General features: G+C 36.6%; 2 protein-coding genes across 6 annotated transcripts in view; one reads left to right on the plus strand and one right to left on the minus strand.

The window, feature by feature from the left end:
* Positions 1 to 20,478, plus strand: part of LOC128030865 (anoctamin-10) — a 47,208-nt gene extending 26,730 nt beyond the window's left edge. For 4 of the 5 annotated variants that reach the window (XM_052618929.1, XM_052618928.1, XM_052618927.1 and 1 more), the window contains 10 exons: positions 1,396 to 1,515; positions 1,872 to 2,205; positions 2,308 to 2,543; positions 3,443 to 3,498; positions 3,697 to 3,771; positions 3,882 to 4,064; positions 4,300 to 4,491; positions 5,340 to 5,468; positions 13,228 to 13,344; positions 19,921 to 20,478. In XM_052618929.1, coding sequence (XP_052474889.1) covers positions 1,396 to 1,515; positions 1,872 to 2,205; positions 2,308 to 2,543; positions 3,443 to 3,498; positions 3,697 to 3,771; positions 3,882 to 4,064; positions 4,300 to 4,491; positions 5,340 to 5,468; positions 13,228 to 13,344; positions 19,921 to 19,947 — 1,469 coding nt within the window. In that variant the 3' untranslated portion in view covers positions 19,948 to 20,478. The remainder of the gene's footprint in view (positions 1 to 1,395; positions 1,516 to 1,871; positions 2,206 to 2,307; positions 2,544 to 3,442; positions 3,499 to 3,696; positions 3,772 to 3,881; positions 4,065 to 4,299; positions 4,492 to 5,339; positions 5,469 to 13,227; positions 13,345 to 19,920) is intronic. The other variant, XM_052618931.1, reaches the window with a different exon arrangement.
* A 1,283-nt stretch (positions 20,479 to 21,761) lies between these two features.
* The window catches only part of LOC128030864 (SNF-related serine/threonine-protein kinase-like), a 53,208-nt gene continuing 48,823 nt past the window's right edge, over positions 21,762 to 26,146 (minus strand). The window contains exon 5 of the mRNA XM_052618926.1: positions 21,762 to 25,474. Within this exon, the coding sequence (XP_052474886.1) occupies positions 24,151 to 25,474 (1,324 nt within the window). The 3' untranslated portion in view covers positions 21,762 to 24,150. The remainder of the gene's footprint in view (positions 25,475 to 26,146) is intronic.

Below are 26,146 nucleotides of genomic sequence, written 5' to 3' on the forward strand. Positions count from 1 at the left end.
AAAAGAGCCTCCCAGAGTGGCAGTGTCTCTCAGAAGTCTAGATGGGCAGTGTATCACCAATTTCGCCAATGCTGCGGTGAAAAATAGTGGAGCAATATCAGGAAGTAGTTTCTCAGAGAAAAATTGCAAAGAGTTTGAAGTTCTCATCACCTACAGTGCATATAATTTAATCCAAAGATTCAGAGAATCTGGAACAATCTCTGTGTGAAAGGGTCTAGGCCGGAAAACCATACTGGATACCCGTGATCTTTGGGCCCTTAGACGGCACTGCATCACATACAGGAATGCTACTGTAATGGAAATAACAACATGGGCTCAGGAATACTTCCAAAAAACATTGTTGGTAAACAGAATCCACCTTGCCATTCGCCGTTGCCGGCTAAAACTCTATAGGTCAAGTGGCAAAGTGGAAAACTGTTTTGTGGTCAGACGAATCAAAATTTGAAGTTCTTTTTGGAAAACTGGGATGCCATGTCATTCAGACTAAAGAAAATGACAACCCAAGTTGTTATCAGCACTTAGTTCAGAAGCCTGCATCTCTGATGGTATGGGGTTGCATGAGTGCATGTGTCATGGGCAGCTTACACATCTGTACCAACTTTTTTGAGATGTGTTGATGCCATGAAATTTAAAATTAACTTTATTTTTTCCCTAAATATTATACATTTTCTCAGTTTAATCATTTGATATGTCCTCTATGTTGTATTCTGAATCAAATATTGAAATTTGAAACTTGTAATTTGAATGTAATTCAATTTTGTACAGTGTCCCAACTTTTTTGGAATCGGGTTTGTACATGTTCTGGGTGTTATTCATCTGTGTTTCTTTTACATCCTCATAATCATTAATCAAAATTTAATAAACTTAAAACCAGTGCTGATAACCAATGGTCACATTTCTGTGTGCTAAAATATTATTGGTGCAAATGTTTTTGATTACTTGGTTATTTTTTACTTTAATCAAACATGAAATTTAGAAATGGAATTCAGTGAGGGAATATTAGTATTGTTATCTTTTTTAATGCACTTTTAAAAATAATGTTAAAATAAGCTAGTAGTACAGTATTTGGCAGGTCACGTGATCTCACCATTGTGGTTTATTCTGACACTGCCCTTGTAGAATAAAACATAGTTTTAAAACAGCTGATATAATTTCATTTTAGAGAACACACTTTTGAATATGTGTCAATATTATATCAGCATTAAACTGTCTTGAAGGAGCAACTTTACAAAACTTATAGTGGTGAACAGTTGAAAGTAGATTCAAAACATTACCATTAAGATTGTCTTATTTGCTGTTTAACTAAAATAATGCTTTAGTATTTTTTTTGTTTTCACAATGCCTTTTTTCATTTTTGAAGATTAAGTTACATTTTGATGGTAAACTCTTTTCCAGTGCGGAGGTTGCAGTCTAAAGGTATCCTAGTCCAGTATTTTCCTCTCCATAACAAAGAATACCTTAAAAGGCTCTCGTTCTCATGGTACAAAAAGATCAAATTGTCCTTCCAGCCACTAGGTGAGTCACTCTGTCTGTGTGCGCTGGCAGCATGAACTTTATACCCAACTCCATCCTTTATAATCAGTTTTCTGATATAACTTACTGTGAAAAGAATTTCACAAGAATTTTGGTTATATAAGTACAGCTGAATGTCATATTTGGTGGGTGTGTGTGATATTATGGCTGTTCTCTTTAATTATTGTGGGAATTCAGAGTGGTGTTGATTGCTCATTTAATTCAAGTGTAAATTTGTACTTGCACCACCTTAAAACAGTACTCCAGCTCAAAGTTGAACATTTAACACACACATTGAAATCACAGTGCACTGTGCAATAATAATCGAAGATGTTCCGTTTGTGTCCTTCCTGATGTAGATGACATTAGACATTATTTTGGTGAGGGTCTGGCGCTCTACTTTGGATTTCTGGAATATTTCACCTTTGCCTTGGTGCCCATGGCCCTCATTGGGATCTCTTACTACCTCTTTGACTGGGAGGACTACGACAAGTATGTGCTGTTTGCTGTCTTGAACCTGGTTTGGTCTACCGTATTCTTGGAATTGTGGAAGAGATGCAGCTCGACGTTAGCATACGAGTGGGGAACTCTGAGCCGCAAAAAAGCATTTGAAGAACCGAGGGCTGGATTCCATGGAGCTCTGGGGTTTAATCCAGTCACGGGCCGAGAGGAACCAGTCTACCCTAGCTTAAAGTACCAAGTTTTGAAATGTGCTGCGTTTTGTAAAAAATAAAATAAGCATTATAAATATGGTAAATGTTTTCGATGCTCACAGTGTTTGTTTTCCCACGACAGGCGGCAGTTAAGGATATATTTGGTGTCGGTTCCGTTTGTTCTGCTATGCCTGTATCTGTCCTTTTACGTGATGATGGTTTACTTTGACATGGAGAACTGGGCCATAAGCATATACAATGAAAATCCAAACTTTGCGAACGGCATTCTGCTGTTTGTACCTAGTATCATCTATGCTGTGGTCATCGAGATCATGAACTTACTGTATCGCTATGCGGCAGAGTTTCTCACAAACTGGGGTGAGCCTGAAATTATTCTTGTCTTTTCATTCCCCGTTCTTCTTTCAATAACAGTTAGCTTTAAACTGAAGGCAGTTTCTGCCTCAATCAAAAGAATAAAAGAAAAGAAAAAAAGGGTTATTGTGAGATGATTACAACTTGAGATTGCAATTGTAATTACAAGATATGAAATCACATTGTGAGATAAAGTCACTATATTAGAATATAATATCATATAGCAAGATATAAAGTCGCATTGTAAGATTTAAAGTCACTGTTGGGATAAATAAAGTATCAATTGAAAGTTAAAAAAATTAAAGATAGAGAGAGAAATACAATTTTAATTGTGAGATATAAAGTAAATTATATTTTTTTTTTTTTTTACTCGGAACCCTGGATGCATTTTTACCAGGAACATCACTTAAAACTAAGTCTAAATCAGTGATTCTCAACATTTGCAATAGCACCTTAGTGTCCAATTATTGTATTTTTTATTTTTTATATATTAAGCTGTTTTTTGGACTTTTAATTTATATATTGAATTAACATTTAATTAACCACTGTTTAATTTGTGATTCCACAAGTTGTGTTTTGTTTTCAAGAACCGTATGTTGTTCAGTAAAAAAAAAAAAAAAAAAAAAAAATATATATATATATATATATATATATATATATATATATATATATTATTTCAGTTTATATTTAGATCTTATTGATTTCAATTTTAGTTTTAATTTTTTATTTAAAGTATATTATTTTTTTTTTATACTATTAATAATTTATTATTTAAATACCTTTGCCTCCTAGTTGAGAATCACTGGTCTAAATCATTTTTTCTGTGTGCTATTTCACATCAGTTCTTTCCAGATATTACCATCCAACATGGAAGTAAATCGCATTTCTTGTATTTTGTTTTTCAGAAAACCATAGACTGGAGTCATCATTTCAAAATCACCTTGTGCTCAAGGTTTTGGTGGTATGCTTTCAATTTTTAAATTGTGATTTCCATGCACGAGTCTCTGTATCATTGCATTTAACAGTTTATAAACAGTTGGAATACTAGTGGAACTGCAGTGGTCGAAAATGTGGGAACCCTAGCATTATTCAAATTATGCAAATTTCTGAAGTGAAAATGCAGTTTTAATTATTGTTTTTTTTGTTTGTTTGTTTCCAGTTTAACTTTGTAAACTGCTTTGCCTCTCTCTTCTATATTGCCTTTGTCATGCAAGATATGGTGCTTTTGAGACAGGTCAGTATTTCACACAAAACTCGGCTGCTTAAAAAAGTTACAAATCAAGTGTAATTGAATGACTTGTTTATAACCAACCAAGTTACTTGTCGCTGTGTGTGGATCATCAGAGTTTGGCCACGCTGCTCATCACCTCTCAAATCCTGAATCAAGTGATGGAGGCCTTTCTGCCATACTGGCTACAGAGGAGGAGGAACAAGAAAGTCCATAAGAGGATGAGGAGAGTGATGGGTGATAAAGAGCTCCCCCTGCTGGAACAAGTTCAGCTGGAGACTGAAATGAACACCTATCTGGTAGGTTTGAGTAACTGTGATCAGCTGGGTGCCTTGAGCTGTGAAAACTATGTAATTACCAAAAATATAATTTTGTGTACAAGCACATAGGATATACGCTCTTTTGAAGTCCACTTCAAATGCTAGTCAAAGTTTCTACTTGCACCAAAAATCACAATTCTAAATTTGACATGACCATTTTTATTCCTTTCTGACCTTTAAAACTGAATCTCTCTGAAATAACTTTGGTCATCAGGGCACATTTGACGACTACCTGGAGCAGTTCCTGCTGTTCGGCTATGTGAGTCTGTTCTCCTGTGTGTATCCGCTGGCTGCTGTGTTGGTGGTGCTGAACAACATCACTGAGGTTTATTCTGACGCCTTCAAGATGTGCCATGTTTTCAAGCGTCCCTTCTCAGAACCAGCAGCGAACATCGGGGTGTGGCAGGTGAGAAAACCTCATGAGAAAGTCGCATATCCAGAAGAGCTGATAACTGACTGTACTTTAAAGAAAGCTGAAGAGACATAAAAATGTACACAAATCATGCACTTGAGTTAAAGGGCAAATACTCCAATACAAATAGAAGTACTACTTTAATATTCTACATGAGTAAATGGTTCAAAGGTACTTGTTTTAAATGTACTGAAGTATCAAATGTAGAATTGCATAATTTATTTATTATCCAGTATGTTCATCCGATTACCTATGAGTCAGAACTAGCCCGGACAAGTTATAAGGAAGATTAGTGGATTAGCAGACATTATGCATAACCAAAAAAACAACCACACTAATCTCTCTTATACATCTGATATCCACTTACATGTACAGTATGTGAAAAATAATTTGAAGCATTTATAGTTAAGACTAAATGTCTTTTTAAGAAACATGTAGTCAAGTATTTCCCAACATCTAAATGGCACTATATATTTACAAACCAGTGTTATTTCAGTATTATTTTTGTACTTTTGTAGTATTTAATATTTTGACTTTTTATTTTAATTTATTTTTTCCGTAGCATTGTTATGTGCCTTTGTCATTTTATTTTATTATTATTATTATTTTTATATTTCTACTTCTAAGGTTTTTATCATTTCAATACCTCAACTTTTGCATTTAAGTATTTCATCTCAACTTTTGCATTTAAGTATTTCATCTCAACTTTTACATTTAAGTATTTCATTTCATTTTTATATTGGATTAAAATTGTATTTCAATTAGTTTTATTTAATAATAATAATAATAATAATAACACTTACACGCATACAGAAACAAAACTGGTCTTTTTCTTCTTCCAGTTGGCATTTGAGACAATGAGCATTATCGCCGTGGTGACCAACTGTGCTTTGATTGGTTTGTCTTCACAAGTGAAAGCACACTTCCCTGAATCAGAGTCTCAGATGATCCTCATTGTGGTGGCTATAGAGGTACTGTAACATATTCTCCTGTCCTTACACCATGATAACCTATAACCCCCTTTTGCAATGGCCCAAATGGTCCATAAGATGGCATCAGCGGGTTGTTTTTCTTCTGCATGTGAGCATATGAGTGTCAAAGGGTGCTAAACTTGGCCACCATCCCGTTGGTTTGGATAATGCAGAAAAATAATGTATTAGACTTTGTAAGTTTCTGTAACAGAAGAATCCAGATCCCCATAGCTGTGGAGCTTCAGTCCATGGTTCACTAAAGGAGAGGTTTTGCTCCTAGCCTCAAGAGACCTACTCAAAATAACTGACCCAAAGCATGGGGAGAAACACGCACAAACACACTAGAGACTTGTGTTTTTTGGGGAAGAGAAAATAGAACTCCTGAAATTCTGTGTGGGGATCTGGGGAGGAATTCATTGTGCCATGTCTTGTTTTCCGCTAATTAAACTTCGCAGTAATCACTGGAGTTGTAATTAGGCCATACCGATCCGTGCACAGCATCAGCGTACCATGACAGAATCTTAAATAAAACTCAAAACCACTAGTGTTGTGGGAATAGAAGTCTTTACAAACCTCAAAAGCAAATGCCTGTATGTAGTCATTCAGATCTGTGTGTGGCTGTGTTTCGTTCTGCAACATTAAATCAAGTAAACTTAATCCAAATTGACCGAAGTCAGAGAAGATATGCATGTCAAATCAAAAGCAAACAGCAGTGCTGTCACCTCATATAAGCAGTATTTGAAGTTCTAGTTCAGATTGATTGGATTGAGGTTGGCTGCTCCTGCGGGTTGGTGTGAATTGATTTGTTTAGGGCTGGTTCAGCTGGAGTATGGGTATGCTGGCTACACTGGAACAGCTGCTGTCAGCTCGGTTCACGGCAGGTCAGCGCACTGCTCCAAATCAACTTAGTTTGTGGGTGAGTGTCTGGCTACGGTGTATCTGTGAGGGTCATGGCCCTCATCAACATTCGATAGCTCAGATGGTAGACCAGAGGATGTTACATTAGGACAATTGTGTAATCCTTTAGGCTAAATGTTAGTATAGTTTTTTTTTGCTTTTTCTGAAATCATCAGATTTAATCATCATAAATTGAAGTATGGAACAAAACCGTCAAACCTAACAAAACTGTTCTATTAACTTGACCTCATAATTACCTTAATAATAATAATAATTAAACCTATTAAATGAATTAATCCATGCTTTTGAATTGCAAGCAGTGGAGAAAGCTGGTTTTTGGAACCATAATAATGTATTTAATTATGGCATCATCCAGTTGCATCTAATTGGACAGTGCTAACCACAAAAACCCTGAAGCCTTGGGTCTTATGTGTCAACTTGTATCTGAAGTAATGGCTTGTGTTTGGGCTACCTAAGAGGCAGTTGTAAAACTGTTTGGAAACCCTAAGGTTGTGCCATATCATGATTTTTGATCATCTCCACGATTTGCTTTTAAATAAATATCGTAGTATTGTGCTACAGCACACATTCTATCAGTTGCTATTCTGGAGCATCCGTGTCAGTATACAACATTATATGACATACATACACATCGAATGCTAACTCAACGGTAGAACCTCACGGGACACTGCACTTCGCAATCACAAAAGTACATTATTTGCATGTGCCTTAAAGCCTTAACGGTTCAACATTCATTTGCATGCTGTTCTGACATGTGCTTTTTCTGAGTACATACTGTACAGCTGAATCATGTGCACACTAAAAAGTCTGTCAAACAGATGACTGGACTAATCTTTCACGTCTGATGGCACTAATGCTATCAAAAACACAAAAGTTTTACAAATAAACACAGTTGGTTATGTCTAAAGTGAAAGTAAACGGTTGAGAGAAAAAGGGATGCGTGATGGCCTTAAAGTATCAACAGACTTAAATAATATGAAACAGGCTGCCGCTTGTTATTCAAAGTGATAGTTCACCCAAAATTGAAAAATTCTGTCATTATCTACTCACTCTCATGTTGTCCAAAAACCTATATTAATTTCTCTTTTGAAGAAAGTGGGTAAACAAGCAGTTGCTGATCCCCATTGACTTTGTTTATATAAAAAAAAAAAAAAAAAAAAAAACACATTAAAGTTACTAGGGGCCAGCAACTGTTTGGTTAGCCAAATTCTTCAAAATAACTTTTATGTACAACAAAAAAACTTTCGTTTCTTGAATGCTACTGCTAAATACACTTACTGCACCTGAAAAATAAAGCAACGTTTGTTTTATTTGTATGTTATGTATATTTGAAATGTATATAAACTAATGACGGATTGTATCTTCACACATTTGGCCTAAATATCCGCCATTCTTTTTTAGTTTATATTGTGTTACTTGTAAAGCTTTGTTTTAAAAATAGGGGAATTCGTTTGGCTGTACTACTACTACAAAAAACAACAACAACATGGGAAAGATTAAGATCATGATTCATGATTTTTTTTTTCAGAATTTTTTTTTTTATATTATATTTTTGCAGTATCGCCCACCCCTTGGAAACACCTATAAACATTTTTCTGGTGCCACAAATGATTCAGAATTATACACTTTTTATTTTATTTATCATGCTGGACTTGGCATTTAAATGACTTGCATTCATTTACATTTACATTATTTAATTTGAAAGGTAACATCGGGGTAAGATTTATATATTAATAAAATATTAATATTTATATATAAATAAAATACAGTAACTATACAGAAACAGAATTACCTATAATATAAAAATGTATATTAGGAAACTATTCAAATAAAAACCAATTCAAAATGTTAATACAAACTATCATTGTATCTTAATGATACTAAAATAAACACTGTAAATGAATGATCTGGTAATGAGTAGGCTTTTATTTTCATAAAATGGTTCAGTGAATCAATCACTCACTCATCAGTCTGAATACGTCATCACTGTTTTTAGTTTTGTAGTTTAGTAAGGACAAATATTACATTGGGGTGCTTTCTCAAAAGTGATAAAAACTAATTGTGAAAAAAAAAAAGTGAAAAAATAATTGTTAATGGAACTGCTTAAGAACCAGAGCCTATAAATTCAAGATATCACTCCTTAACAGCTATATAAATTCTCTATCCTTAACAAATGTATGTGTGTCTATGCATTTACATAGAGCTCACACACTGAGTAGAAAGCAAATCACATTCTCTTTCTATTATGCAGGGCACTTTTCAAGGCTGTCTTTCTATATTTTATTGACTCTGTTAGTTCATTAAGTGGAGTGAGGAGGGATTGGCGTTGGATCAGTATGCAGAGGGGGAAGGTCTGCTTCCCACGGACCGCAGAGTGCTGTGTGATGTATGGATCACTTTCAGAAGTACTAATACAATATCATATAGTCTGACATGGTAATGTGATCTATACCAACAGAAGACGACAGGACGAATGAATGATTAAATAGTTTAGATTATTGCATCATGTTATGGCATTAAACTATTATATGGCAAGATGTTTTATAATTACTAATGTTGCATAGAAGAGTAATAGTGCAACTTTTCTTTAAAAAAAACACAAAATATATCATTTTAAAAGGCATAGTTTGTTCAAAATTAAAATTCTGTCATCATTTATATACAGCTGATGCCTGTTGAAGCCACTGACTTCCATAGTATAGAAGAACATAATAATACATAATATAAAAACATAATATAAACGTATATATATATATATATATATATATATATATATATATATATATATATATATATATATATATATATATATATATATATATATATATATATATAGGCCAGGATTAGTTACTTTCATAATTTGGGTAAGTGTTTTTTTTTCTGCTCTAGATATGAGTAATAGTAACAGATACACTGTAGATCTGAAAGTGTTTGAATATAAGAAATCACAGATTTGTTGTTTTTGTAGTGTAAGTGAGCAATCATCCCAAAAAGATGAATGCAGAAATAATCTATGTGCCCTCAAAGGTCATCTTTGGATGATGGGTAATGCAAATGTCCCCTCGCTCTGTTATCTTTCCTTTACTTCGCTTTTGTGTGCATTGTCACTGACTCACAGTGGAATGAATCAGAAAGCAGTGTGTGTGTGTCATTGCTGGTATTTCTCAGAACCATGACTGCTGCCTATTTTTGGGCCATTCGATACTCAGGTAATTACAGGATGACATGCCTCAGAGAGCAGTAACCAGGCAACCGTGTAGCCACGGTGACAGGAGACGGCTGAGGATCAGGAAGAACTGAAAATCTTGATGGTAGGGAGGCTGATTGTGACCTCTTAGAGAAAAAGAAAGAGATTTGTCTGCAGACAGATGCACACACTTAATAAAGCAAATTTATTATAAAAAAAAAAAAAAAAAAAAACATTTAGCAATGTTTTCAGTTTCTATTTCAAGTCATTGCTGTCTTTTGAACTTTCTAATCATCAAAAGAATCCTGAAAAATGCTTCAGTTTCCATAAAACTATTAAGCATTTTAACTGTTTGCAGTATTGATAAGAATATGAAATGTTTCTAAAGCACCAATTTAGCATATTAGAATGATTATGATACGTTTTGTTTCAGAACATTTTTAAAGCCTAAAAACAGTTGGAAGAAGTATCAATGTATCTAAATGTAGACTATAAACAACAAACGGACACACAAGTTCTGTTAAGCCTCCAAGAACTCTTTCAGTTTTTATATATAAAAAAAAAAAATCGCTGAAAGTTAGAGTAGTTTTCAAGAGCGTGATTATAACCAGCGTGAAGATGTGAATGTGGACTAATGAGTAGATGAATTTACCTGTTCAGTGTGGTTATGATTAATGTCTCTGTCAAACCTCTGTTGTTCCATTTAGCCACTTGTCAGTAACAGCCTTTTCCAGACTAGTGAACGCCTTAAAAAGGGGGATGAACTGATTTATTTTATGCTGTAGAGTAAAACATGAAAATATCTTGAGCTTTTGTTTATCACAGACTTATTTCAGGACCAAAAACATATTCACGTTCAAATTCCACTGACTTCTAAATGATGGAACTGGAAGAGCCGGAAGGCTAACTTATTTCTGGGTTTGTCCTACATGCCTGCACCAATCTATTAGGCAAATGTTTTTGTAATCTGATGTGTGATTTATTGCTGTACTATATAACGAAAAGCTCTCAGTATGAATTTTGCCATTATCTTGAGCACGGCTTTCTACAGGATTATAACAAAGGGCAAATATGGTTTTCATATATTCTGATTTGACTGTGACTGTCTAGATCGGACACATTGAGAGTGTGTGTATTTGTATACACCCCACCCAACGAGTGCTCATGTTAACTGGCAGACAGGCTCTTCCAGGGCTGTTTTACTGAAGTCTGTGCTGTTGCATGACTCCCAAATCATGTCTGACATGCTGCAAGATCAGATGTGTCTGGTTGCCACGCTCTCTCTCACGCTGTTCCACTCGCGTCTTAAAGCAGATGACGGCTAGCCTGGAAAGACTCTGACACCTCTCCGACACACATTTTCCTCCAGTTCATGGGTCACACATGAGATTTGTCAACAACAGTCCTCTCCTCTCTCATGATGCTTTCTACTACATTATTATATTATAGTGCAATACAGTGTTGTGTCTTCGTATTAGCAAAATTTTGGGCATTGTCAATAATGTAGCGATGCATGAAGCACAGCTCACACAAAAGCCAAACTTCTTTCTGTTAGTCAACAGCAGATAGAGAAATATTTACCCCTTTCACAAAATTCTAATTTGCGTGGATTCTTATTGAAATGACTTAATTTTGCATGGTAAAATTGGCTAAACAATGGTGAATTAACTTCTATTCTATTCCACAGTACTTATATTTGAGTCTCTGATAGCTTTTTAGGGGTTCAAGTGCATAGCTCTGCAAACCTATTGTAATTGTTAAAATGGCCAAGGATCTCCACCTAAAACTGATCAGGCAGACCAAACCGAACTTAACTCTTTGGGTTGCTATAACAGGGTCGTTTAGAAAAGGGGTGTGTCCAAATATACCCAAAAGCCTATAAAGTGTAAACGAAAACTTAAAACTTTACAAAACTAGGTGAGCACATGCAACAGGTGATTCTCGACACAGATGCGAAGTTTGATGGCGATTGGATCACAGATGGAGCCATAACATTCATAATAATTTAAAATCGCCATATTTCTATATTCTGTATTTCTATATGGTAAATTACCTGGATTTTCCAAAATGCTGTTTTAAATCATGGATTTACATGATTACAGTCTTGCTTAATAATGCATAATATCTTTTTTCTTAAGTGCTTAAATGCCTTAAAGCATTTGAACCCTAATAATCAATGCTTGCAGCTATATATATATATATACTTTGTATATATATTGAATTGAGTTCTGTTTACCTATTTAAACAATTCTATATTTGTCTGCTTAGGTTGTGTTTGTCGTAAGTACATCTGCTGTAATGATACAATTGTCTGCTAAAGACTTTGGAGAAAAATTTGACTACAGAAATAATCTTGGCTTTATTCTCTCGTCATATTAGATCTCAGATTCTCAGTCTCTGCATCACACACTCAGACAGCAATCAGTCTGAAGAGAGGGTGGCATTTTTCTCAGTTCATGTTCAAATGCAACATCATTTTGAGTCACACTTTTGCACATGCTCTCAGCTTGTTTTAGGCAGCGCCCTGCAGGAGACTGTGCTTGTCTGTTACTGATGCACTGTTGTGATAAATCACAGATGAATGATTCAGTCAGTCCTCTCAAACACATATCTGGCTGCAATACTGGGTATAGAGTGTTTCGTTAGGTTTGCTAGTGAAAGTTTGCCACCATTTTTAATATGAACACAGGAGTTCTGTTCCAAAATTCTAGAGGGTTTGATCCAAGTCTTTTTAGGAGACACAATGGCTTTATATAATGAATAGATTTAATTGAGATATTTATTTACATATAAAAATACATAGAGCTCATCAGATATGGTAAACAAGCTCATACAAGCATGCTTGACTCACAAGAACCATTGAGGCTTGTTTTCACATGTAACACAAGCTTGATTGAACTTCTTTTTGTTTTCGCATGTCAAACTAGTACTTTTGAGCTTTCGTGTTTACCATCTTTGATGCACTCATTTAGGATGTGTCAATCAATGTTTATTAGAAAATAAAAGCTTTCATCATATCTGTTTATTGTATGAAGCGACTGTGTCTCTTCATAAGACTTAGATTGAACTGCTTTGTTCATATGAATTACTTTTATGAATTTTTTAAAGTTTTGATGGAATGGGAGGGACAAAAATCCCTGTGGTTTCATTATAATATCTTCACTTGTGTTTAAAAGATGGACAAGAGGCTTATGGGTGAGTAGACGATGATAGAAATTGGGGGGAACTATCAGTTTAACAGAAATACATTTTAATGAAACCATCAAGAGTTCTTTAGGCCTTTCACACAAAGGTGAATAGTGAGCTGGTTTCAGAGGCAATGGGCATATGGTGATCTATTTAACACAATAGAGTAACAGTGACAGATGACACTCTGCCAGCAGCATATCACTAATGTGGCCTTTGAACACATAGAGAGCCATAAAGATGATGACTGACTGGTTCACAATTGTAAAAAAGGCTCTTAATTAAAAGACATTGATCGGTGTGGAATAAGACATTTTCAAGTATGAATAGCTAAAAAAATAATAAAAATAATACACATCACAAAATATATTTGAGGTGTAATTAGGACTTAATTATATTACATAGAGACAATTACATAATAGTCCATGAAAACTGTAATGAAAAGTTGTCTTTTTCTGTTTATTGCAGCATGTTATCCTTGCCTTCAAATTCATCCTGGCATTCGTGATTCCAGATGTCCCTAAAGATATCGAAGTCAAACTAGCCAAGCTGGAGTTTGACTCCCTAGGAGCTCTTAAGAAAAAGGTGAGTACACATTTGTACATCTGTGCATATCTACAGCATGCAAACAGGAATTGTGACCATCTATATGTCAGGCCCTGTCAGAAAGTACTTCAGTGCTAATAGTCATAAGAGTATTTGCCCCTGTATGCTTCACAGAGTCAACAACACATGTCTGTGTCAACGTAAGTGGTGATGTGGCAACCATTATCTTTTGGTTCAGAGAGGCAGAGAGCAGCATTAATGTGCTTTCTAATCATCAAATGATCCGGAGAGACCTTTGTACATGCTGAGATGCTCTGCTGACATACAGAGTGCGTCAGGTAGTGTTTGCCAGTCAGGTTTAGCTATTAAGGAAGATGTTTATCACCTCGTATGCAGCATAAGATGTAGGTCAGTCACAATGAACATAAAAGGCGGCGTAGAGTCGGGAGGTTCCTCAAAAGGCAAAGGTTATGTTTGGAATAAAATACTGATATACTGCTTGCTGCAAACTGCCTTCTATTTAGTGGAAATAATTACTTTTAAATAAGCTTTTTTTATCAGTTTAACAGACTAGTAATATGGAAGTATTCTATTCTATTCTGAACAGAACCAAACATATCCTGAGGCCTTAAAAATCACAATTATTCCATTATTTATGCACCCACATGCCAAATTACATGGCGGTGAGGGCAAATAATTTTCATCTTTGGGTTATCTATTCCTTTATAATCTGGATTTTTACAATTATTCAAAGGTCAATGTAGGTGGTGCCAGTGGAAGTAATTTATTGTTTATGGATATGAACCCTAACCCAGCCTCAATTAGATTGAAGCAGTGATTCACATTTGGAACATTTATGGTAATGAATTAAGACCACTGTCTCTCTTCTAAAATAGGAAAAGGCATGATAAACTATCTTAAGTATTAACAATGATTCCATACGATGTCTGTCAAATCGACAGCATCGACACGCTTTAACAGGATTCAGTGGTTGTATTTTTGCAGAGATGAGCCCTCGGTCTGTAAGTCCGTTGCCATGGCTCTAGTGATATGGCACAGTTGGACTGTGAATGACAATGAGCTGGCGTGTGCTGTTGGCATCCAGCGTTATCCTTAATGTGGCCTTGTGTTTCCTCCTTCACTAACAGCAGATAAGATGTGTGTGATATGGCCCCCCTTTGCCTCTTAATGCTGTGGATTATAATATTTTCTAGTTAAATTGGGTACATTATGAGCACTACTCTAATAGTTTTGCATTTTCCGTGTTGGTTTTAGCAAAACGCAGCACTAGTGTGCAATGGTGTGGGAATGAAAAATAGTGGGGGGCAGATTATTAAATCAACTAGCATATGAATATCAATTGGTTCTACCTTATTTGCTGAAAAGTAGATGTTGATAAATATGTGCAAGACAAGGAGGTTAATAATACCTGGTGAGATCTATTAATTTGCACTTTGCACAGTCATTTATCTCAATGGCAGTTGCTCGGCTGGCGCAGGACCCCCTCGAAGTACAGTATATGAATTTAATTCTGCCATTTCACTCGTATGCACTCAGTTCCAGATAAGTTGTTTAAGGCAGTCACCTGAGCTGTAAACACCATGTGATTAGTTAATCTTTAGCCAGTGAAGAATGACATCCTGACAACTAGCCTTTAAAGGGATAGCTCACCCCAAAATGAAAATTCCGTAATCATTTAATCACCCTCAAGAAGTTCCAGAACTGTATGAGTTTCTTTTTTTTTTTTTTTTTTGATCACAAAAGAAGATATTTTGAAAAATGTCAGTAACCAAACAGTGGCTGGTAGCCATGGACTTCCAAAAATACACAATGGAAGTCAATGGCTACAACTACTGGCAATGACTTTTTGTGTGTGTGATCAACAGAAGAAAGAAACCCATACAGTTTTGGACCTACTTGAGAATGAGCAAATGATGACAATTACCATTTTTGGTTGAACTATCCCTTTAATAGCCACTCTTATTTTGTGAGGTGAAATGTAGCAATATAAATATTGTTATGCTTTTAAAGACACCATTACGAGAGAGAAAAAAAAAAAAATTCAAATAGTATTTATTATCTATTACAGTTTGTTTGTCAAAAGACCAATAAATATTGATTTACACAGTCTGTCAAATCAAATGTTCCCTAGAAAGAAATGGAAATATCCCTCCTCTTATATCACTGACTAGCAACATGTACCAAATCATGGTTCAGTGCTGTAACAAAAAGCCTATTGGCTTTTTTTTTTCTTTTTTTTTAAAGTGAAGGAACACTTTGATATGTCCTTCCCAGAAATATGTCAGCACTCTCAGATCTAGAAAGTTATGATTGTTTTTCCAAGTCAGGCATTATTAAAACTTTCAATATAATGAATAGCAAGAGTTGCTTGAAAAACTATTTACAAGGCTACATTTGCAGCTGAATCTTCTTAAAGATTATGAAGGCATTTAAATGAATCCTGAAAAGTGATTATTTATCATATAAAACTAATAACCACAACCCTATGGAGAATACGATTATGTCCTGACTGGCATGGTTATTTGTCCATTAATACACTCAGAGATTTATTCAGGGAGGAAGCAATGAAAACTTCTGGATGGCCTCAGTTTCATGAAGACTGTGTAGCCCCAGATCATTTGTGCACACTGTGGGAAGGTACTGAAAAGGGAAGACCCTTCTCACAGCGAAATCAAGACAGCACATTTAATGCAATGATGGAGCACTTGGCTGACGATCTGCGATGAAGGCGGGACTCCATCGAATTTTCATCCATCTAACATTTCTTTTAATTTAGCAGAGAGACGCAGGTCGTAAAACACATATTGATTATGTTTCAGGATGACTGAAGACGGGATGCTCGTGGGCTCCCACCCCTCCAATTCTCTCTCACACACTTCACCTGACACCAGCTCATCCCTCTGCCAGTGCTGGCGGTGCGTCTTCACCAGAGTCTCTCCATCAGAATGATGGACAGCAGCTAATAGCTTCAGTGGCCTCGTCCGGATCTGTTAGGAGTTCAGAAGTGCCGATTGCAGTTAAACAGTGCATTTGGTTGGTGATAAGTCTGTAGAACCTAAGGGAGGTGCTTGGTCCAGTGGTTTGAGAGTGCTAGTGATGAGCTAGCAGCACATGACGCCATTTAGCTGTATTTCCATGTGTTCAGCAGCTTGAGAGGGTGAAGACAGCTGTCGGGAGAAAAGCTCCCACTGCTCTAGGGCAAAGGGGCTCTGAAAATAGCCGGCACTTTCAGCGGCAATGGAAACCCCCTGTTAGTGGCCAGTGTTTGTAAAGGATCCGGGGTGAACTCCAGGAAAAGGCCAAACTGCCAACACTACATGATTTTAGCTTTTTCGTTTTGCTCGATGAGACCTCTTTAAACTGTAACAGCTGTTTGAGTGGCCAAAAGGAATAGAAAACGAAGAAAGGGCAGTGAGGATCTACTTTGAAGATGAATGGAAATGGTTTGGAACCATCTGTGTGTTAATTCATAATTGTATATCATCTCATTTAATGTCAACACGCCAGTACTGATCGAAGAGTTTCCATGTAGATGGGTTAGACAAGGTGGCAGTCCAGAGATATGTCTGTCTTGAAAATATGCTGGTGTCTACAGTTCTCATCCATGGGTGATCCATGCTCTTATAAGAGCTGTTTCTCCCTTCAAAAGGCAGCTTGTATTATGCATGCATGTTGTGTCCTGGGTTTTAATTTGCTTCGTTTTAGAACTGAGAATTAATGGTTAATTCTCCAACAGATGTCAATGGTTTTTTCCAACAGATGTCAATTTGTTGAATGATGGAGGCCATTTGTCTTAGAATCTGGGCTGTTTAATACACTAATTTAGCATGAGTAATTAAAAAATAATTAATGCGATAAAAATAAACATAATTAATCGTACCTCCTGACCCTTATGTAAATACCATAATAAGGATTTTTCCTACCTTCGGAGTAATCCAAGCTTGAATTATCACTTTTTGCAAGCCGGCATTCAGAACAGACCGGCTGCTAATACAGGCAACGAGCGACACCATACTTTACCACACTTACCACGTTAGGGTAGGTCAGGGGTCCTGGTCCTGGAGCGCATACATCCTATATTTTAACTCCAACTTGTCCCAGCATACCTGACTGGAAGATTCTAGTTATCAGTGTTCAGGTGTGTTTAATAGGGGTTGAAGCTAAACTCTGCAGGACAGTGGACCTCCAGGAACAGGACTGGACACTCCTACAGAAGTTGATCAATAGTCAATGATCAGATTCAAATTTTGAATAGATACGCTATAGATATTTTGAAGAGATACGATTGAGTTTTCCACTATAAGTGTTAAAAACGGTGCCACACAGGGTTGAATCGCTAAGAATGTTGCTTAAATTAGACTAAAACAACTTGAATGGTATGAAAATTACCTTTCATGCAGTGTGTAAGTGAATGAAAACATCCTGCAAAGTTTTAAATCTGAAAGTTCCACGTGTATGAAGTTATTGTCTCTCAAAAGAAAATGAGTCGTTTTTAAAATGAATCCCAAGCCATTTCATGTTGACGTCAACATGAAACATTAGCATATTGCCCGCCCACTTGTTGGTCTTTTCATGGTGGTCTGAATGAAAACGTGAAAATGCCAATTCATTCTTTGCCACTAGTAAAAATAGTGGTTTCCCCGGTAACCCTGTACACAAACCAGCACTGCGGTAACAAACGCTGAAACGCTTTTTCAGGCCTTACAGGCATGATGAAATGAAAATGAGACCAATCTGACCTATCACACAGAGTAGCGTCACACAAAGGAGGGGTTTGGAAAAATTAATTGTTAAACGAATCGTTTGAAAGTCGTTGAGCATGTAAGGTAAAAGTAAAGGCATATTATAAGACCATGAAAGTGTTTTTTGACCCTGAATGCCCTGCATAATCCATAATAGGGGCACATTAAGGGGGTATGAATCTATAGTTGTCAACTCGCACTTTGTGGACCGTCTCAGTTTCTAAATATCTGATTCAATCTGAGGCCCCGGGGCACTGGCCCCTTGGCCTGGTCCATAATCCAGCCCTAGTGGCAGAGAATGTTGATCGCATGATGGACCTCGCCAGATTCAGTCTGCTTTCGCATCACTGCCTGACCACCGTCACAGGAAGTGGAACAAGCCAGCTGTCTGAGGCAATCTGTCAACTTGACGAAGTCCATGACAATGTGATATGTCCCATGTTAACCTTTAATGATGTTAGGGGAAATGAAGTCATCACTTTCAATACAGCCAACATTGCATTGTAGTAAACTGAGTAAGCTGACAAACTACAAGTCAGACTTGGGTCCAAAATCAGCTTGATGGGTTTCTCAAAAATGATTAGGCTCTGTAGGCAATATATTATCAGTGTGATGGGACTGTACACAGCTGTTCAACCTCTAATGATTTATTGACTCTGAGTTTGTATTCGAGTTCAGTTGTTAACAAGAGTGATAGTACGTTGGAGTTGCAGAAGCTTAAAAGCTTTTAACCCACCTCCTTCTAATATAATCAATATGGACATGTCCCGTCAGTTATCCCATTTTGCCCATCAAGACCTCCCTTGAAATCCAGAATGTGTATTCCATTTAGGCGCATCTCAACCACCTTTGTTTAAACACCTCAGTTTTCACTTTTGTTAATTTAGCCCATAGCAAGCAAAGGGAGTGGTGCCTATAATTAATAATAAAAAAAAAAAATTGTCATTGTCATTATTTATATTTTATTGACATATTTAATGTTTTGTTTTTTTTTTCATTTAGTTTTTCTTGGAAATAAAAATTATTTGGAGATTCCAGTGGAGGCCAGTTTGATAACTTGTGTAGACCTCTTTCATAATTGAGGTGTGACGTTTGTCTTTGACCACATTTAAAGGGACTTTATATCTGGTGTGCCTAGTAATAACCATTGTGCAGTTTTCTCAGAGGAGACCAGAGCTCGGACTCACTCAACTTATACATACAGAATCAGCAAGTCTGGCCCTATTGATCTCTCTTTTGGATTGAATAGTTAATTGCACCGAACACTTTTTCACTGAGAATGTAATTTGCTCTGGTTTGCTGCAGGCAGTGAAATAAATGGATTAAATGAAACTCAGCATAGGACATATTCTGGGAGTCTTGAGAGAAAAAAAAAAAAAACATCTGTTATGGGTAGATGGGTTCATTTTGATGGTCTTTTAAATAAGATTTAGTAGCTTTCTGTGATGTTCTTTTATTGTTAAAAAGCTTTCCCCTCCATCTCTGAAAACCCAGCGTGACTCATTTGAAACGCCGTCCTGCCCGGAGCTGTGTACACTGAACTAAGATCAGCTTTTGCCTTTTATATCCCAACATCTAAGACTTGTTTAGACCAGGGGGAACTGATGCTAAATCAGTCTGAATCAGTTCTCTTACATTATGAAACCTGAAAGATTATGAATAGAAGTTTTGTGTGCAAAATCTCTCAGAAGAGATTAAATGGATATACATCATATTTTGAGACTTTTATTTTTTTGCACCAAGATCCCAGATATTCTTTTCACGCTCTGTTCATCTGTGATCAAAACTATTTAAACGTTTTTAATTTTGGTTATTTTCCTTATTAATATTTTGATACTGTTTGTCTTTTTAGAAAATATTGGAAGCTGTGGAGACCTGAAATACGTGGAATAAATGAAGGGTGATGGCTACAACACAACGAAAATACTCCAGATGTACACATACTGTAAACGATCGATTATTATATTTAACTGATTTTGACTTTAAATATGCACTCCTTGTTACTTACAAAATGGCTTATTGATGCTGTACACTTCTGAATTACAGGGTTTTATGTTTTTTTCCGTTATAGGAGTTGCACAAATTGTTTATTTCTCTATATGTCAATAAAACTGTTACTTGTATAATGAGAGAAGTGTAAATGGGAATCCAGTTGGTGCATGTCTGATGGGGTCAGTTGAGATTTTATATATATATATATAAAATTGACATTTCTTTGAGCTATTGAAATCGTCTGTTTTCAATAACTCCAAGTTCTACCAAAGATAGAGCAGTGCCTTTAAACATCATTGTACTATGATTAACTGTTATGGATTTTGTTTACAGATGCCAGGCCACTTCACTCTGTGCTGTACTTGAAGTATATTCAATATTCTCTGCCTGACAATAAACATTTTAAATAATCAGATAACATGCTCCTTGTCCTTTCCACACCTTGGGATGAGACATTCGTGAATGAGCCTTTCAGAAACTTTAAACTCCGAAGCTGAATTCCCAACAAACACTGAAATCTTGTGAGAACACCTAAGTGTTTTTGAGACATTAGTGATTCAGAGAACGTTTTCATGCAAAATATGATAGTTAGTATTAATCACATATTCAGAAACATGCTAGTTTTCTTGCTATTTTTACTATCATACTCAGTCTTGCCATTAAACAGCATTTCTATTACATTTTGATTCACATCCTATAAAACAGCATAAAACATAGGGCTTGAAATTATTTTCCTGTCTGTATACTTTGTTCATGCATGCTGATTATTCAAAAAGGTTTATTCCAAAGTTTTACTTCAGTTAGTTTATTTCTTTCTCTATTAATTTTAGTATAAAGTCTATACCTTTACAGATTTTTTAAAATTTTTCTTTATTTTATAAATGGCATGCAGTTTCTTTCATCGGGGTAACTAATTAATGGCATCCATGGACTCACTTGAGTAAGGAAAAAAATGGGATTAGACAATTATTTGCATGTAAACACAGTCATTTATCATCTTTTCTTGACAGAGACTAGCTATTTACAATTCTGTTTGACTAATTACAGAAATGTGTTTAAACAGACTAAGGTTTTGGGAGCAAAACAAACAGCTCCCTGTGTCTTCACTCTTGATGTTTCCTGAAGCTGAGGACAGTGCGACTAGCCAACTTACAACTCAATCTAATTAGGGAACCGTTTGTCACACTTTCTGACAGTGAAGCAGTCTCAGCAGTTTCCACTGACCAGCAATGACACTGACAATATGCAGAATGTGTCTGTGTGCGCGCAAGGTGCTCTACTGGCAACACGCATATAGTGTGTTTGACCATTAAGCTGATGCTGGACATGTACTTGCATGAGAAGCATGTACTTGAGACACCCCTGAAAAGCTCTTGGTTATCGGAGACACCTTGGCAGCACAAACAGGCAATAAATCAAGAGCAAATACCTTTCAGCAGCAGGGGCTTGTGGGCAGTGGTACTCGGTCAAGTTTAACTTCTTGCCACATAGAAGACACCTTGGTTCAAAGTTTCACCAGACACTATTGTACAGAAAGCCCACAGAGAAATAACGCTGATGTGAAATATTTCCATTTTACTTCCGTTATGTATTTTGAAGAAACATAACGTAATGTATTTGAGGAAAACAAGCTATTCAATGAGAAAAAAATGATCCAACACCCCAAAAAAAAAAAAAAAAAAAAGGACAAAGGAAGTCCGGTTTTAGAGACAACATATTTCACATTTAATTTTTGACATCACCATAACTATATGTAACTTTTAAAGACAAGTTTCAGCAACAGAACATTTACTGATTTTGCTTTTTCAAAAATGTTTCTTTCTTTTTTTTTTTCTTTTTTTTTGTCAGTACATGGATTGGTCCTTTAACATTTTGTGGTGATTCTTTTCCTCTGAATGAACGTGGATCAATAATGTCAAACGCACAACACATGCACATGTCGTTTAGCGGTTTACATAGGACAAAGTCAAAGACTGACATTATGCATAATAGCACTGTTTTCTGTTCAACCTCTCTTGCTCGGTTACTCGACACTCATATCTAATAAGGCTATATTACAGCTATGAACAAGAAGTCCAACACTGCTTTTCAAAGAGTAGAGCACCATATTTACACCAATATTTACAGATTAAAGATAAAACAAAAATACAAAACTAACAGAAATACTTAAGATAATTTGGGACAATTTGAAGGATGTACAGTTTTGAAATATAAAAACAAAACAAAATGATATTTACATATAGCTGCAACTTATAGCTTAGCTTATTGCAAATGCCCTTTAAATCTTGCAACCGATTCTTTCACACTCACAGCCCTGTAGAGCTTTGACGTATTTCTATACCAGTCGATGATCACCCAGTGACCAACTCTTGAAGCCATATTTCCTGAAAGAGTGGCCATCCACTGAATAGAAGACATCCCATTTATTTAATTATCTGTTATTAGGTGGCCAGCTGACCAAAAAAGCCCAATTCTATCCCAACTATAAGCCAGTTCAAGGCTCACATCCAAAACAGCATTTTAAATCAGCAGTTCTCTCAAAAAAATAAACTTCTAAAAAAATATGTACATACTTATAAACATCCCCCAAGGCCAGTCGATTCTGAGACTGGTATATACAGTAATTCAAAGCTGAATGGTACAAGAACAACAGGAGTGAGATATTATGGTCTGGAACCGAAAATGATTTAATAAGCCAAAGAAAAGTCCTTAATGATAAAATGATTTCCCTATTCAAATTACGTTTTAATAATGATGTTGAGAAAAAGGGGTACCGACTCGACAGTTCTAATTAAAATGTTCAGTACTATACAAGCTGAATACGGTCACTGCCAGTGAGTCTGATTTTGCTCTGGCAGAAAGGCTAATTATCCCCCCTGTGATTTGTATGGTGTTCAAACTATGCTAATTGTAGACTCTACTTATAATGAAGTGCAATTTTAATTTTATAATTTGATAAAAACTAGGATGAACACATTTATGTGTGGGTGTCTCCACAGTGCTGTCTGGCTTGTGAATTTGGCAAAACATTATTAACTTGAGAGGGCATTTCGCAGATGGAATTACAAAATTTACCAGCTTGAACGTATAAATTGCACGTATATTCAAAATGAAAAAAAAAATAAAATAAAAAAAGGTGATGTGAATCAAGAACATGGTGAATGTTATTTAAATAAAACTTGTTTGTTTTTTAATCTGGGTTATCTGTAGCCCCCTTTTGGAAATTATCCATTAAACATGTCCCTTCTTATTGCAACTGATTGTCACTAACTTCAAAAGTTAATATACTCTGAACATTTCTAAATGGTGACAAAAAAACAGTCAGTCAGTAGCACTTAAAAAATTTGCAAAAAAAGGGTGCAAAAAGGTCTTTCAGTTTAAGACTCATCAGACAGCACTATGAATTTTATATATATATATATATATATATATATATATATATATATATATATATATATATATATATATATATATATATATATATATATATATAACCTTGGATTGTTCTTTACTTCCACTATTGCTTTTACTGTATTACCATCTTATTACAATCATATCGGGGCTTAACATTTACAAAACCAGTTGGTGTATTAATAGGTTTTTAAGTTTAAGTGCTTGTTTTATGAATTGCCATGTTCTGTTCTACCATACTGTTGGTCTTAATTAAAATCTCACTTTATTAAAGGTAATTTATTTATACATACAGTTTCCACAACTCTTGACTGATTGGGTGGTGTTGGAACCATGGAATTCATATTTAGAGCACATCATTTCAAGGGCTAAAACAGCTAAATTAACAGGACTTGGAAAACAAATACTAAATAATTTGTTTTGCCCAATTAGACTTTAATATAAAGACAAGACCAGAAAAGGATAGCAGCGTGAACTTCATTAAAAACAATGGGTCCGAGAGAAGAACTTAATAAATAAGTTGTGAGAATGATTAAGACGACATTGAAGGCAGGTTTAAAGGTCAAGTTGGGATCAAGAGAGGTCATTTACTGCTACCGGTGGAGAACTCAAGTCATCGTATGCTACAAATGTGGCAATAGGAACAATCCACTCTGTGAACCAGCCATGTGCCGTGCCATCATATGACCTGACAGCAGCTGGCCTGGGCTGAGGCACAGAGTAGCCCATCCCTGGGGCTTCGCTGGATGTTCACGGAGATGGTCTTTTCACACAGAGGTAGCTGGAGAACATTATTTTTCAAGTTCAGGCTGTTCTCCTTGACCAGGCCAAGTTCATTTAGCATGACCGCCGTTTGGTCTTGATAATGCTCCATTGCCCCAACGCTACCATTCAAAGCGGGGTTGATCACTTTTTCTAGACTGTTGCTGGAGCCAATGCACATCTTCCAGGAGGATTTCTCCTGAACTTTAACACTGGACAGGCTCTGAGGATCAAGAATAAATCGTCCAACGCCACCTCCCCCAGAGCTGCGATGCTGAAACTGCGAAGTCAAGCATAGACTCATGAGTTTCAGACTCTCTACCAGTTCCCCTGCACTCCGAGCTGCACTACGTGTTGAGCCAGATGAAGAATTGTTGTTGCAACGGGAACAGCTGGAAGGGCCTCCTTGTCCTTTTGTACCCCCACCTCCTCCACTGCCCCCTCCTGTACTCCCACCATTTCCTCCTCCTGGAGGGCTGCCCTTGTCTGGTCCTGAGTTACCTTCCCCAGGTGGTTTGCTCTGCCCTCCACTACTTCCACCTCCATTCCCCCCAGAATTTCCAGGTGGACCCTCACTACTGTCCCTGCGGTTCCTGCTGTAGGTGAACCCTGTGTCTTTGTCTAGTCGTCTGCGATGGCTCTCCGAATCATCATCGCTGGTCTCGGAGCTAGAGCAGCTTGAACCACGGCCCTGACTTTTGCGCCGGTGGTAGCGTTTCTGAGCCGTACCAGGAGATGCCATGTTCATCTTCAACCGGCTGAGCTTGGGTGGAAGACTCTCATCCATGTCAAAGTCATCATCTGATTCACCTTCCTCCTCAAAGATCTGATTGAGAACTGGGGCGCTTTTTCGAGACGTAAGCCGGTTGGTGATGGACGATGGTTTGCGGCGCAAGACAACCTGGGAGGGCAAGGGTAAAGGCTTCTGTTCTTCTTCCTCCTCCTCATCTTCTTCCACCCGAAACAGGCAGGTTCGTTGCTTGGATGAATCGGATACAAGGGAAGCCATGACCCCAGGCTTAAGGGGGTTTGGGGGCAGAGCTGCAGGTGCAGCAAAGCTGCAGGAGGCTTCGCTGATATCTCTATGAATCACTTCCAGAAGCCCTTTATTGCGGTGACCATTTAGCAGGTTGTCTGTACTGCGAGCAGGAGACTGTGGGCCTCCAGCATGAGAGATGGATGAAGAGGCTAAGCTGTCCTCGATGTCCTGATGCATGTCGTTTTTGGTCGGCCATGACTGCCTGCAAAAAACAAAACAAATAATTATAAATAAATTATAAATTACCTTGCTTTAAAAATAGTACAATCCCACTTTAAGTCTAAAACAGCTTGATGTTAAAATTTAAGCAGGATGATATTCAGTAAAGGTGGACATTTCCAAAAACAACTTTTAAAGACAGAAGCTCTGGAGAGTGCTCTAGGAAAACAACCCAAATGTTAATGACAGTCCTTCCTTCTTGTACAAACAAATACAGCAAATGCCTTGTGTGGATAAAAAAAAATGTTTAAACACACTTCTGGTCAGTGAGAACTGTAAAGAAAATCTGTTAGCAAGGATACAGGGCAAAACTTGTGACAACCTTGGTAAAATTTTGCCTTCAAAGTCAGTTTTTGCATTGCTTACATTACTATTTTTAGGATATAATGAGGTGCACTTAGACCAAGTCTGACTTATGAACCTATAGCTTTGTGCTTACAGGCATGACGAGAAAGGATTGTAAACATTCCCATATCTGTTCATCATTAAAAGAAAAAAATTACAGATTTACTGCAATTGCATAAATAAGGTTGTTGCAAATGATGCTGTCAGTCTTCGCATGTGGGAATATATGCATGATATCAAGTCAACCTCATACGTCAAAATCATGTTTCATTAAGAATATATACTCTACTGCTCAACTATATTCTCCACT

Source organism: Carassius gibelio, chromosome A16 (assembly GCF_023724105.1).
Source record: "Carassius gibelio isolate Cgi1373 ecotype wild population from Czech Republic chromosome A16, carGib1.2-hapl.c, whole genome shotgun sequence".
Taxonomy (NCBI): domain Eukaryota; kingdom Metazoa; phylum Chordata; class Actinopteri; order Cypriniformes; family Cyprinidae; genus Carassius; species Carassius gibelio.